Raw genomic sequence first — 12858 nt, 5'->3', positions numbered from 1 at the left:
ATGTGGCCTACGGACCCCGAGTATGGCCTCTCGCCAAATAAGAACACCATCGGCGTTGACGTCTACAACCCTCCACCGGTGAGTTGGATTGCACAACGATTTGTACGATACTTGGATCCTTTATCGCTTGTCCTTTCATTAAACGATTTGTTGTCTTAGGTCTTGCCGTTAAGTAATCTTTCATTGATCGAGACGCCAAAATTGGTGATGAATTGATCATTGGGGCAACTATCACTGCACATGATCAGTGACTTCGTAATGCTCATTCATCAGTAGGGTCCGTAATTTTTCTTCGTTAATTCGGCTATGGAATATGTCATGGATGGAAATACCTGAGAGGTTGAAGAAGAACATTAACATGCATTAAGCGTTTTGAAGTATTCCCTACCATTGGTTCCTAACAAACCCCTCCTAAAGATAGCTGGCGACTGAATCAAAAAAACTCAGGATCATGTACACTGTTCACTGAGTTAAACTACCTATTAGTTTCCCGTCGTCAATCTTAGTACTAAGTTCTTGGGCGGTCATGAATACATGAATAATGCACGATGATATAAACATATGCAGCTGCACTGGACGAGCCTGCTGGTTCTAGCGTACCAGAGCTGCGGCGTGGTGTACGGCGACCTGAGCACGTCGCCGCTGTACGTCTACAAGGGCACCTTCTCCGGGTCCCTGCACCGGTTCCTGGGCGAGGAGGCCGTCGTGTTCGGTGTCTTCTCCGTCGTCTTCTGGACCCTCACGCTCATCCCCCTCCTCAAGTACGTGTTCATCGTCCTCAGCGCCGACGACAATGGCGAGGGCGGCACCTTCGCGCTCTACTCGCTGCTGGTGCGGCACGCCAAGTTCAGCCTGATGCCCAACCAGCAGGCCGCCGACGAGGAGCTCTCGGCCTACTACCGGCCCGGGTACGCCGCCACGGAGGACACCCCCATCCTCCGCGCGCTCCGGAGCTTCCTCGAGCGGCACCGCAAGTCGCGCACGTGCCTGCTCCTCACGGTCCTCTTCGGCGCCTCCCTCGTCATCGGCGACGGCGTGCTCACGCCGGCCATGTCGGTGCTCTCCTCCTTCTCGGGGCTCCGGGTGCACTCCAGCGCGCTGACGCACGGCGAGGTGGTGATCCTGTCGTGCATCGTGCTGGTGTGCCTCTTCACGCTGCAGCACTGGGGCACGCGACGGGTGGCGTTCCTGTTCGCCCCCGTCGTCGTGCTCTGGCTGCTCCTGCTCGCGGCGCTCGGCGTCTACAACATCGTGGTGTGGAACCCCAGGATCCTGCGCGCGCTCTCCCCCTACTACGTCGTCAGCTTCTTCCAGCGTACCGGCAAGGAAGGATGGATCTCGCTCGGAGGCGTGCTGCTCTCCATGACGGGTACTAACACTGTTGTGCTTTTGTACAAAATTAAACCAACAAAAAGGTTACATTTTTTGTGTTTTGTTTTGTACTATGCTTTGCAGGCACAGAAGCCATGTATGCTGATCTTGGCCACTTCACTGCGGCATCCATAAGGGTCGCGTTCGTGGGGCTGATCTACCCGTGTCTGGTGGTGCAGTACATGGGGCAGGCGGCCTTCCTGTCCAAGTCTCCTGACTGCAACATCCACTTCATCTTCTTCGAGTCCATCCCACGTACGATCATTTCCAATTCGCACCCTATCTACTAAGCTACAATATCATCGATCGATCAGTACGGACAAGAAAAATGTGATGTGAACGCCCTCTTCCGCAGGCCCCATCTTCTGGCCGGTGCTGGTGATCGCGACGCTTGCGGCGATCGTGGGCAGCCAGGCGGTGATCTCGGCGACCTTCTCCATCGTGCGGCAGTGCACGGCGCTGGGGTGCTTCCCGCGCGTCAAGATCGTGCACACCTCCAACCGCATCCACGGGCAGATCTACAGCCCGGAGATCAACTGGATCCTGATGCTCGTCTGCCTCGGCGTCACCGTCGGCTTCCGCGACACGGACCTCATCGGCAACGCCTACGGGATGGCCTGCGCGGGGGTCATGGTGGTCACCACGCTCCTCATGGCGCTCGTCATGGTCTTCGTCTGGCAGCAGGGCTTCCTCATGGCCGCCATGTTCCTGCTCGCCTTCGGCTCCGTCGAGTTCGTCTACCTCTCGGCGGCGCTCATGAAGGTGCCGCAGGGCGGCTGGCTGCCGCTGGCTCTCTCGCTCGTCGTCGTCGCCGTCATGTACATCTGGCACTACGGCACCCGCCGCCGCCACATGTTCGACGTCCAGAACAAGGTGTCGCTCAAGTGGCTGCACGCGCTGGGCCCCAGCCTCGGCATCGTCCGCGTCCCCGGCATCGGCCTCATCTACTCCGAGCTCGCCACCGGCGTCCCGGCCATCTTCTCCCACTTCGTCACCAACCTGCCGGCGTTCCACCAGGTGCTCGTCTTCGTGTGCGTCAAGGCCGTGCCCATCCCGCACGTCCGCTGCTACGAGCGCCACCTCATCGGCCGCATCGGCCCGCGCGAGTTCCGCATGTACCGGTGCGTCGTCAGGCACGGCTACAAGGACGTCCCCGGCGACGACAACGACTTCGAGAACGACCTCGTCGTCCGCATCGCCGAGTTCGTGCACATGGAGGCCGCCGAGCAGGCCGCCGCCGGCGACGCCGCGCGCAACAGCGACGCCTCCGTCGAGGGCCGCATGGCCGTCGTCAGCCGCCCCTTCGACCTGTCCCGGACGGGCCTGCTCATGAGGGCGCCGCTTCCCAACCCGGAGGACAGCGTCGTCGTGCGCGCGGCGGCCACGGCCGCCACCGCCGACAGCGGCAAGACGGAGACGATCCAGTCGCTGCAGACCATGTACGAGGCCGAGTCGCCGGGGTTCGCCATCCGGCGGCGCATCCGCTTCGAGATCGACGACGCCACCAGCGAAAGCATGGACCCGGCCGTGAAGGAGGAGCTCAGCGCGCTAGTCGAGGCCAAGCACGCCGGCGTCGCCTACATCATGGGCCACTCGTACATCAAGGCGAGGAAGAGCTCGTCGCTCATCAAGAAGCTGGCCATCGACGTCGCCTACACCTTCCTCCGCAAGAACTGCAGGGGGCCTGCCGTCGCGCTCAACATTCCGCACATCAGCCTCATCGAAGTTGGCATGATCTACTACGTCTAGCGTTATTTTGGTGTCTCCTCCGTCGAATTCAATTGTTTGAACTGAGATTAACTTGCACAACGTAGGGCGACTTAATTAGCATGATGATGATCCATGCTTAGTACTAGTATTTCATCGATTAGTTGAAATTGATCAGGACAAGGATCAGTGTGAATAAAAACTACATTTCTAATCCTTGGGACTAACATTGTTTGCCTATACTACATGCAACTAGAAGATCAAACAAAAGATTATTACCAAAAAGGCAGGTTCAAGTGTAACTGACTAAAGCAAAACCAGACTCGACTACTTAAGTTGTATTGCTGTTGCGGTTATCGTCCGTGGGACGAATGTATAATAGTAGAAGATATCAACTGACATTTGGGGATAAGATCCTTCACAAAGATATAGAAATGTTGATGATTGGTCGTGTTACAATGCAGGAGATACTCAGCCTGTGGATGCTTCCAAGATGTACGAGCATTTTAAACTTAAGAACTACCCCAGAGCTTGCATTACCATCTGAGTATCTAAGCTCTTGTGTCTTCTCTGATGAGCTGAGATTATTCAACAAACTATGGGGTTGATTAATTGCTTGATCAAACCTCACAGCATGCATCAGGATCGATGTGCTCAACCAGTGTCCAGTGACATAGCAGAGAAATCAAACGGTGGATCACGAGAGAATTACCAGAAACAGATAACTGTATTTTTAAAGACACCAAAATAAGTAATAACCATATAATAAAGAACATTAAACAATTCCACTGTATCTCTCAACCTATGCTACCCTGATCCGATAATCCTATGCCTCTGGACGTTGGAAGAATGTACAGGTGGCAACACTGCTGTGAGGCTCGTAGCAGTCAGCATCAACCAATCAAGCTAAGTATCGATATGAGTTTGCCGAATCCTTATCGCGTTCCAGGTATTCTCTCGTGATAAGGTCCTCGATCCTTCTCTTGATCATTTTGATGTCAGGCTGCAGCAGAGAGAACAACTCAGTGTCCATTATAGTATTTTCTCAAAAAATTAAAGGGGGAGAGGTCACTGTAAACTAAGAATGATCGCACACAAAAATTATGCACAAAAGAAACATCACACAAGTATGATGATACAGTCAGAATGGTAGTAGTACCTTGAACATGCGGCTGAGCTGTTCCACGCATTCCGCAACAAGATTCTGATGGGTCATGATCTTGCGGCTCTTCATGATTCGCACTAGTGCTGCGTCAATTGCAAACCTCCTGTCTTTGTTCACATCATCGATGACCTTTTTCTTCTCGTCGGAGGGAGGAAGTTGAACCTGCAAAACACATCAACGTCAGGTCTCTGGAAAAACAACAGATCCAAAGCAAATAAATCAATGCAGTTTGATTTATAAATTGCACCTTTATCCTTCGCATCTTATCAGTAAATTTGTGGTTGAACTCAAAGACATCATTTGGGGAAATTGTTCTGCTATTTGGCTCTTTGTTGAGAATCTTGTACTTTCCACATGAAAGTGAATGAAGCACGCGTACAGTATCATCTTCAGAAAGATTTAGTTGTGTCACAATCTCAGAGAAACTTAGTCTCTCGGATTCATTGAATAGCAATAGCAGTGCCCCCTGTCAGTGTGGAGATTGGAAAACTGAGTCAAGGAACATGCAATGCTGTGGACTATGTTGTTCTGTTATTTGAAATGTACCTGATAAGTTGTAACAATCAGCTCAATGGGTTTCAATTCAAACCTCCCAATTATGTTGCAATTTCCCAAGGAATAAATCCAGTTCATCTTGCGGTATTTCGTGACTGATTGATAAAACCCCTTGAACACCTCCACACACTTAACCTGAAAACACAAATGAGCTCAAGTAACTGAACTAAAGAGAGCCGACCAGTAGAAATAATCAAGACTGATTGTCGTACCATCTCTGAAGGGAGATTTATTTCACTGCTTTTGTATGTTGGCCAATATCCTGTCGTCAAAACCTGAACACTCAGATCTACCGAAGGATGCAACTCCGGGTTCCTGCTGATGTATTTTTCATATTTTGTTTGATTATCTTTTGCAAGAATAATATCAGTGAGCATGCCCTCCATTTTTGAAGTAAACTGCCCTCCAAAATACTGCTTTAGCTTGGCAAGCAAGCTTCTCTCTAGTTCATCATTGCCATTCTTATCAAAGAGCAACCTCCTTCCTAGCTTCTTCCTGCAGTACATTACAGGGGAAAATATAAGATGTCTCAAACTTCAATTATGTGATGTCCAGCAATGAAATTTAACATCAAAGATAAAGAAAAACACAAACCTATGAAACTCAACAAAGAGGTCCTTATCGCTGATGTATGAAAGAAGCTTCACAACCTGGCAATAATCAGTTTAGAAGGATGAGAAAAACGAGCATATAAACTGTGGCATTTAAATAGATTTGCAGTAACCGTGCCTTTTCAAGGTTCCCTTCAATTGCTTCATCACTAAGTTTTTCGATTCCACCTTTTCTAAGAATACTGTCACAGTATGATGCGAATAACTCCGCACTAGTGCAACCAGCGACATCTTTATTGCAAACAACTTCAAAGGCCTCCTTAAGTGCCTGAAAGAAATGATGATAGAATGAAATATTTGAGCAAGCTAACTTTGTGAACTAGTGTATGGTTTTGGAAGCAATTGATGACATTATTATGATAGAAATATTTGAGCCAGCTAACCTTGTGAAATAGTGTATGGTTCTGGAAACTGTTGATGACATATGCCATGTATTTGTCATGGAGATCCAGGATTTTCCGCACGTAGTCCTGTAATAAGCAGTAAACATTTAGAAAAAATAAACATTTATAAAAATAATAAAAAAATGAAAAAAAGCTAGAGGTATGTAAAATGCTTACCAGCTCCAGCGCACTCACTACGTCCCTCTTCTCGTTCTGCATATATGAAAGAAAAGATGTTATGATAGCAATCGGAAAAAAAAATGAAAACATCATTTAAGAAAGTAACAGAATTAGAAAATAACATAAATTGGAAAAGGACTAATAAAATAGTGATACAACTAAATAACTGGATAGGAAAGATGATTTTAAACAAACTATATCATCACATAGTGAAATTTTGCAAGCAGAAAACAGCATAATAGTTGATGCAATTTAGCATGGATGCACTATTAGGAAATTGGTCTGACAGTTATTTTACAAAAAAACACATCTTCCAAAGAATTTCAAAGTTGTGTGTTACAACAAGTGAAAGGAAAAGACAGGACGAATCACCTTCTTGCTGGCAGCAGCATCTACTGCTTGCTTCAACAAAGACATGCCTACTTCATTGACATGCTGCAAAGAAGTAAACTTTTTAAGAAAATGGAACTTGATTAAAAGTGCAATGCAATACAGTATAATGAGTAATGCAATACCTCCTGGAATGTTTTAGATACTGGAGGCAGGCCATCTTTTATCCTAGAGAAGAGCCTAAACATCCTTGACAGATCTTCAACCTGCATTAACAAATATATGCTCAAAATTCTATGTCCACCAGCTCCTCGCATATATGGACATGTGCTTCTATCTAACAAACCTTTTCATTACAAAGCAACACTTTGCATCCAGAATTCTCTTTCTTCAAGATTTGGTCTATGTGCCGAGCTAGCAATTCTCCTTGTGCAGCCTGTAAGCAATTAGAAGGGTGTAATAATTTCAGTGTCAGAAATTTACTGCACTTGATCTGGTTGGAAACATGATTCATGTAATAACCAAAGTGAGATAAATAACTAACAGCCTCAGACAAACCTCCATTAACTTTGGTTCAGTAGAAGAGTGTAAATAATGTGCAACTCGTTCCTTCTCTTTTTGTAAGCACATCTCAGCCTATGGAACAGAGAGTCAGAAGATGTCCTTACACCATGAAATGGAATTTACAAGAGCTCCTCAGTTACCTTAAGCATGTATTCAGGGCAAGTGTCCTCCACAATCCAGGTTTGGGCCTTCTTAGAATAGTAATCTATTGTACCCTGCCGAAATGCATCTTCGAAGTCCTTCTCGTAAGGTGGATCTGGTGCAGATTGATTTCTTGCTGGGTCATGCCCGAGTTCAATATAGATATCAAGAACATTCTTGACAAGAGTACGGTCTATAATCTGGCCGTCTCTATCCTTGTCGACCTGTCAAACCAAGGAATTCCAAAAGTATGATTTTCCAAGCCACCTCTTTAAAATGCAACACAAGAAGCAGCAATTTATAAGACTAACCATGGTGATCAAAATTGTTGTAACTGTTGCTTTCAGCTCGTCAAAGGCCTGTCACAAAAGCATGAAAACCGACATATTAAAAAAAAACCTCGCAACCATAAGCTTCTTCAGACATGGGAAGAAAGTAAAAAATCATCAAAGAAAACGAAAGACCATACCAGAGTTTTGAAGGATTCCCAGCCAACTGATTTAAGGGCCGGAAGTGACCTCCGTGTAATGAAGTAGCGGTCAAGGTAGTGGAAGAACCTGCACAGCCACCTGACCATTACCTTGTGGTTTTTCCACCTGAGCACGAGTTCCCTCAGCAGGAACTCACCGTGCTTCTCCCTCAAGGAGGGCAACACCTACGCAATCACAAAACAAAGTTAATCAACACCAAAAGAATGATTTCACAACGAGCACTCTAGCTCATTGAACAAACTTTATATAATAACAATCAACAACTATACTCCATCCCAAATTATAAGTCATTCCAAGAATCTTGGAGAGTCAAAGCATCTCAAGTTTGACCAAAATTATAGAGAAAATTATAAAAATTTATGACATCAAATAGGTATACTATGAAAATATAATTGATGAAGAATCTAATGATACTTAGATGACATCATAAATATTATTATATTGTCATATAAATTTGATCAAACTTAAGATATTTTGACTCTCCAAAATTCTTGGAATGACTTATAATTTGAGATGGATAAGTACATGATACTATATAAATTATCACTGCTCGCTCATCATGCACGATCTCTGAACTTAATCAGGCTTGGACCATTAATTTATTAAGCATCTACAAGAAACCATCCCAAAAATCCAGGATTATAAAAGATGGATCTTGACTTCCAGCACTATATATATACATCCCCAAATTAAAGGCTCATCAGGCCAAAACAACTTCCGATCTAAACTCAAGCAGTTACAGAGAAACCAACAAACCGTGCACAATTTCTATATCACAAACATAAGAGATGCAATCTGAAAGGACGGCCAAAAGTTACGATTTTTTCCGAAGAGTAAAATTGATCGAAGATGAGGAGGCAGGTAATAATAGTAATCTAAAGAAACTGTGCCACGTACGTACGGTGAATGTGACGTAATCGTCGAAGGCCCCCCTGTACTTGTCGTAGAGCTGCTGCGAGTAGTCGTGCGGCGACTTCTGCGTGCACATGTTGTATATCGTCCTGCCGGGCGCAACGAAACATGTCAATCAGCAGATCGCATGCGTGGAAGAAGCCGATAAGATCGGAAGTAGTAATCATATTGAACCCTAATGAAACTAAACAACCAGGCCGGACCAACAGAAGAGATTGAACCCCAGCTAGGAGAGGAGAGATCAGAGCCAATGCATGCGAGGACGACGGACGTACGTGTAGAGGTGCATGTACTCATCGGAGACGAAGCTGACGCGGGGTTCGTCGGCGAGGATGCGCTTGAGCTTGGCGATGCCGATTTCCATCTGTGCCCACCCCTCATCGAGGTCTATGATCGGGCGGTTGAGCGACATGATGCCGCCCTGGCGCCGCGCCGGATTGCCTTCGCCGGAGGAGGAGGGAAAGAAGGGAAGCGGGCGATGGGAAGTCGAGAGGGCGACGTGTGCGGCGACGCGAGTCGAGGGTTCAGGGCTTTGACGTCGTTGGCGAGATGGGAAATAAATAGGAGGGAGGGAGGCGAGCTTTGGGCCTCAGGTGGGGTCGTGTTTTCACAATGGAGTCGGTTTGGAACTCTCGTAAGTCGGTTTGGAACTCTCCAGGGGTCCGAGGTAATTGCGGTAATATTGAATCCACAACGTTGACCCGTCAGTATAGGCATGGATGTGCGGTTTTGCTAGGCAAGGCCTCTCTACGAGTACTACAAAATCACGGTACGACCATATTTGGAACATGGTAGAGGGGAAGGAGACCAACAAGGGTGTCCAAGTCAAGAAGAAGATTCGAGGCTAATTCGGTTCGAGTTTCCGAGGTGGAGGCCCAAAGCAACTCAAGTTTGAGTCCGTCTCGGAGTCCAGGAGTAGTACGTACTAAAAATGATGCTCAGGTCGCATACGGTGTCCGTTTTGGACGTTCTTTATATGGATGGAAACAGAATTTCATGGAGCTTCCAATGGCAGTGGTCCCACCTTAAAATTCGATCGAAATCAATGGAAGTCGTCGAAACAATTGGACGTTCAGAATCTGTCAGGGTGCTGCGCCACCGTCTTTTGGGCCGTTGGCCCGTGTATCGTGTTGGAGCCCATAGGGGCGCGTCCAGAGGGGTCTCCACGACCTAACCCTCATAAATTCAGTAGCCGTCGCCACATTAGGGTTTGAATTTTGTTTAGTTCTAGTTTTCCTTTGAGAAACTAAGATTGATTCGTTGCAACTATGACGACAAGTCCTTTTACAATGATCCAAGATCCATGTTCTTGTTCTCCTCGACTGTGTCGATTAGTCCTTTCGAATTGAGAGCTTGAACCCTTCTTTACTTCATTCATATTTGCAATATCAGATTGCGTGTTTACACTTTCTTGCTTGTATCCTTCGGATTCGCTTGTAGGGAAAGCCTTCTCGGCGAGGTCAATCAAGTTATGCTTGGTTGATAACCAATGGAGCAGCGGTGTAGCGGTTGCAGGGATTCAAATCATGTCTGATTTAGAAGCCCGGATTGTCAACTTCGAGTCTCCACCAATCGAATTTATCATTACCTTTCGGAAAATCGGGCCAGTGCTACATCAAGTGGTATCAGGATTCCAGGTTACCCATGAGGTATACTATCATATTTCCCCTTTAGATTCAGTTCGTATCCAACACCTATAGTCCACAAAAAGCCCAAAAATATTTACATTTTCCGCAAACACACTAAACCAGCAACAAGACTCGACGACGGACACAAACTGAACAAAGCAAATCTAAAATGAAAATTGCAAAGGCTAAAAAAAGGTGATAGGACAGCGGAAAGTGTAAATATTTTTGGGCTTTTTGTGGACTATAGGTGTTGGACACGAATTGAATCTAAAGGGGAAACACGATAGTATACCTCACGGGTAACCTAGAATCCTGATACCACTTGATGTAGCACTGGCCCGATCTTCCAAAAAGTAGTGATAAATTTGATTGGTGGAGACTCGACGTTGACGATCCGGGCTTCTAATCAGACACGATTTGAATTCCAGCAACCGCTACACCACTACTCCGTTGGTTATCAACCAAGCACAACTTGATTGACCTTGCCAAGAAGGCTTTGCTTGCAAGCGAATCGAAGGACACAAGCGAGAAAGTATAAACACGCAATCTGATATTGCAGATATGAATGAAGTAAAGAAGGGTTCAAGCTCTCAATTCGAAATCCCACGGGGATCCGTCCTGCGACAGTGACCGACGCGACGCTATACCGGAAAGGCCCCTCAGGGTGTTAGAAAGTGTAGGATGTGTACAGAGCAGTGCTTGGAAAGGGTTGTGCTTCGGGCAAATACCTAAAAAAGGTTTTCCCCCGAACCCCCTTTCCAAGAAAGATGGAACGGAACTGGAACCTAACTTTGGTGATTGTCTTCAGTGGTTAGGTTCCAAGAACTATAGTATAACTCATTAGCTACACCCCCGACCTCAGGGTGAAGGTGACTAATCGACACAGTCGAGGAGAACAAGAACAAGGGCTCTGGATCACTGTAAAAGGACTTGTCGCCACAGTTACAACAAAAAATCAACCTCAGTTCCTCAAAGGAACACTAGAACTAAATAAAACCCGAGTTTCTAAGTTGGTGGCTACTGATTTTATATCAAAAGGGATGAACTAGGGTTAGGAGGACCAGGAAGGGGGTGCCTACAACTTGGGCTTAAAGCCCGACACGATACAAGGCCAAGTGGGCCCAAAACTGGTGACACAACACCTTGTTGTGGTCACACAGAATGATCCATGAACCTTCTAGAGCTAGGACCAGAACCAAAAGAACAGCGTCATCGTCCCTATTCTAACGCATCAAAGAACGCCTCGTTTCAATATCGTATGAGAGAGATATGGCTGAAACCGTGTAGGGGTGTCGGCTGAATCCGAAACGAACACGATGACCGAGTTGGTGACGAATTGTATCTTGGGGAAGACCATGACTCGTGCGTGCCCAGCATGGCTATGTTCTCATCATCGATGATGAGGACATCAACACCAACAATACATCCACACCTACACAAGTACCAATTTCTGGTCCTATTACTCGTGCCCGTGCTCGTCAACTTAATCATCAAGTAAGTTCAATCCTGAGTTCCTGTCCATCCTATTTAGACCATGGAGACGCGTGCACTCTTATTTTGGTTAGGAACCAGGGAGAAGACCAAAAGGGAAAATAACTCGCGCAGACTGGATTCGGACTCCAGGATAGTACCAACTTGTGATGGTCACCACGGTCGCATATGTACGTACTCGGATTGGGGCGTAATTCACGGATTCATTATGAAGTATATTTTCATATGGATCTAAATTCAAGTCCATATCTGGTCTGAGGCGGTCGTAATGACCAATTTACTACCGAGAGGTTTTCTGGTGCTGCGTCACTTTAATTTGGCCCAATGGGCCGTGTATCAAGTCGGGTCCAATAGGGACGCGTCCTAGGGTTGGAGCACGACCCCAACACCCTGGTGGTCGTCCTCCCACCTTCATATACCCCTTAGCCGCCACCAAGAATGATTGGTTTTGTTTAGATCAAGTTTACCTCTCACTACTTGCTTGTAAGCGCGCGTGTTGGATCAGCTGCCCGTCTTCCTGTCTTCGGAACTGTCGGGGATAGATCCCCAGTACCCGCAAGGAAGGAAGAAGTCGGACTCTTACTAAAATTCCCCTTAATCCGACTAGGACTAGTCTTGTGTACTCCTACTAGGACTACTCCTTGTAATCCGACTAGTACTCTTGCCCCCTGGAGTATATAAAGGAGGGCAGGGGTACCTAGATCGGCATCTCACTTAAGCTCAACACCTAAGCGCAGGACGCAATATACAATACTCCAAAACAGGATTTAGGGTATTACGCTTCTCTGGCAGCTCGAACATGTATAAATCCATATCTTGTTCCCTTACTTTTACCTTCGGGTTCCAGGTCTGACGATCCCCCAACCGACTAATCGACTACCTCAGGTGCCCCCTTGGTAGGCTGCCGGTATAAAACACTGACATCTAGCACCTACTATGGGACAGATCGTCGAGATCATCAGGCGAGCTTAAAGGATCTCGTCATCAAGATTAATCTAGTCGTCGCGTTCATGCGGCGGATTTGAGCGTGATCACGGCAACGTCGCTAGTACCAATTTTCAACTCGGCGAATTCCACGGCCAAATCGTTCTGCAGCTATCTGCAACATGTGAACTCAAGTCCCGAGCAGAGATCGAGGTCGAGTCAACTGCACTGTTCTTGCATCCGAGAAGAAAAACCATGGCTTAATCCATGTCCTATTAGAGAGAGAACAGTCGATCTCCAGTCCACGTCAATCAAGACTAAGCTGGTAGATTCCGCGTCTCTGTTCCGACTCTGCACGTCGACTTCCAGACGCTCGATTTCGAGACAAGCTCACATTGCAAAATC

The 12858-nt window shown here is 46.8% G+C and overlaps 2 protein-coding genes across 2 annotated transcripts; one reads left to right on the top strand and one right to left on the bottom strand.

Annotated features, from left to right (window-relative positions):
- LOC101781247 (probable potassium transporter 3) lies at positions 1–3253 on the top strand. Its single transcript, XM_004971761.3, has 4 exons — positions 1–78; positions 568–1369; positions 1456–1626; positions 1727–3253. The coding sequence occupies exons 1-4, from the start codon at positions 1–3 to the stop codon at positions 3118–3120; spliced, it is 2445 nt and encodes an 814-aa protein (XP_004971818.1). The 3' UTR covers positions 3121–3253.
- A 619-nt stretch (positions 3254–3872) lies between these two features.
- Positions 3873–8822, bottom strand: LOC101760424 (cullin-1). Its single transcript, XM_012845966.2, has 18 exons — positions 8686–8822; positions 8400–8499; positions 7465–7662; positions 7319–7366; positions 7007–7231; positions 6861–6938; positions 6649–6738; positions 6488–6568; positions 6353–6407; positions 6232–6254; positions 5793–5891; positions 5528–5677; positions 5393–5448; positions 5011–5293; positions 4790–4933; positions 4491–4709; positions 4238–4405; positions 3873–4081 (listed from the first exon to the last, which is right to left on the bottom strand). The coding sequence occupies exons 1-18, from the start codon at positions 8820–8822 to the stop codon at positions 3980–3982; spliced, it is 2256 nt and encodes a 751-aa protein (XP_012701420.1). The 3' UTR covers positions 3873–3979.
- Positions 8823–12858: the final 4036 nt, after the last annotated feature.

Source organism: Setaria italica, chromosome V, assembly GCF_000263155.2.
Source record: "Setaria italica strain Yugu1 chromosome V, Setaria_italica_v2.0, whole genome shotgun sequence".
Lineage (NCBI taxonomy): Eukaryota > Viridiplantae > Streptophyta > Magnoliopsida > Poales > Poaceae > Setaria > Setaria italica.
The sequence above is the reverse complement of the archived record's forward strand: the minus strand, read 5'-3'. Positions and strand labels throughout refer to the sequence as shown.

Bases quoted from the DNA above. Each gene is read 5' to 3' on its own strand.
- LOC101781247 (XM_004971761.3), top strand. From the start codon at position 1: ATGTGGCCTACGGACCCCGAGTATGGCCTCTCGCCAAATAAGAACACC. The intron at 1,370-1,455 runs GTACTAACACTG...TATGCTTTGCAG, and splicing joins CGTGCTGCTCTCCATGACGG to GCACAGAAGCCATGTATGCT. The intron at 1,627-1,726 runs GTACGATCATTT...CCTCTTCCGCAG, and splicing joins CTTCTTCGAGTCCATCCCAC to GCCCCATCTTCTGGCCGGTG.
- LOC101760424 (XM_012845966.2), bottom strand. From the start codon at position 8,822: ATGTCGCTCAACCGCCCGATCATAGACCTCGATGAGGGGTGGGCACAG. The intron at 5,678-5,792 runs GTTAGCTGGCTC...CATTTCTTTCAG, and splicing joins ACCATACACTATTTCACAAG to GCACTTAAGGAGGCCTTTGA. The intron at 4,082-4,237 runs GTACTACTACCA...TCTCTGCTGCAG, and splicing joins AGCTCAGCCGCATGTTCAAG to CCTGACATCAAAATGATCAA.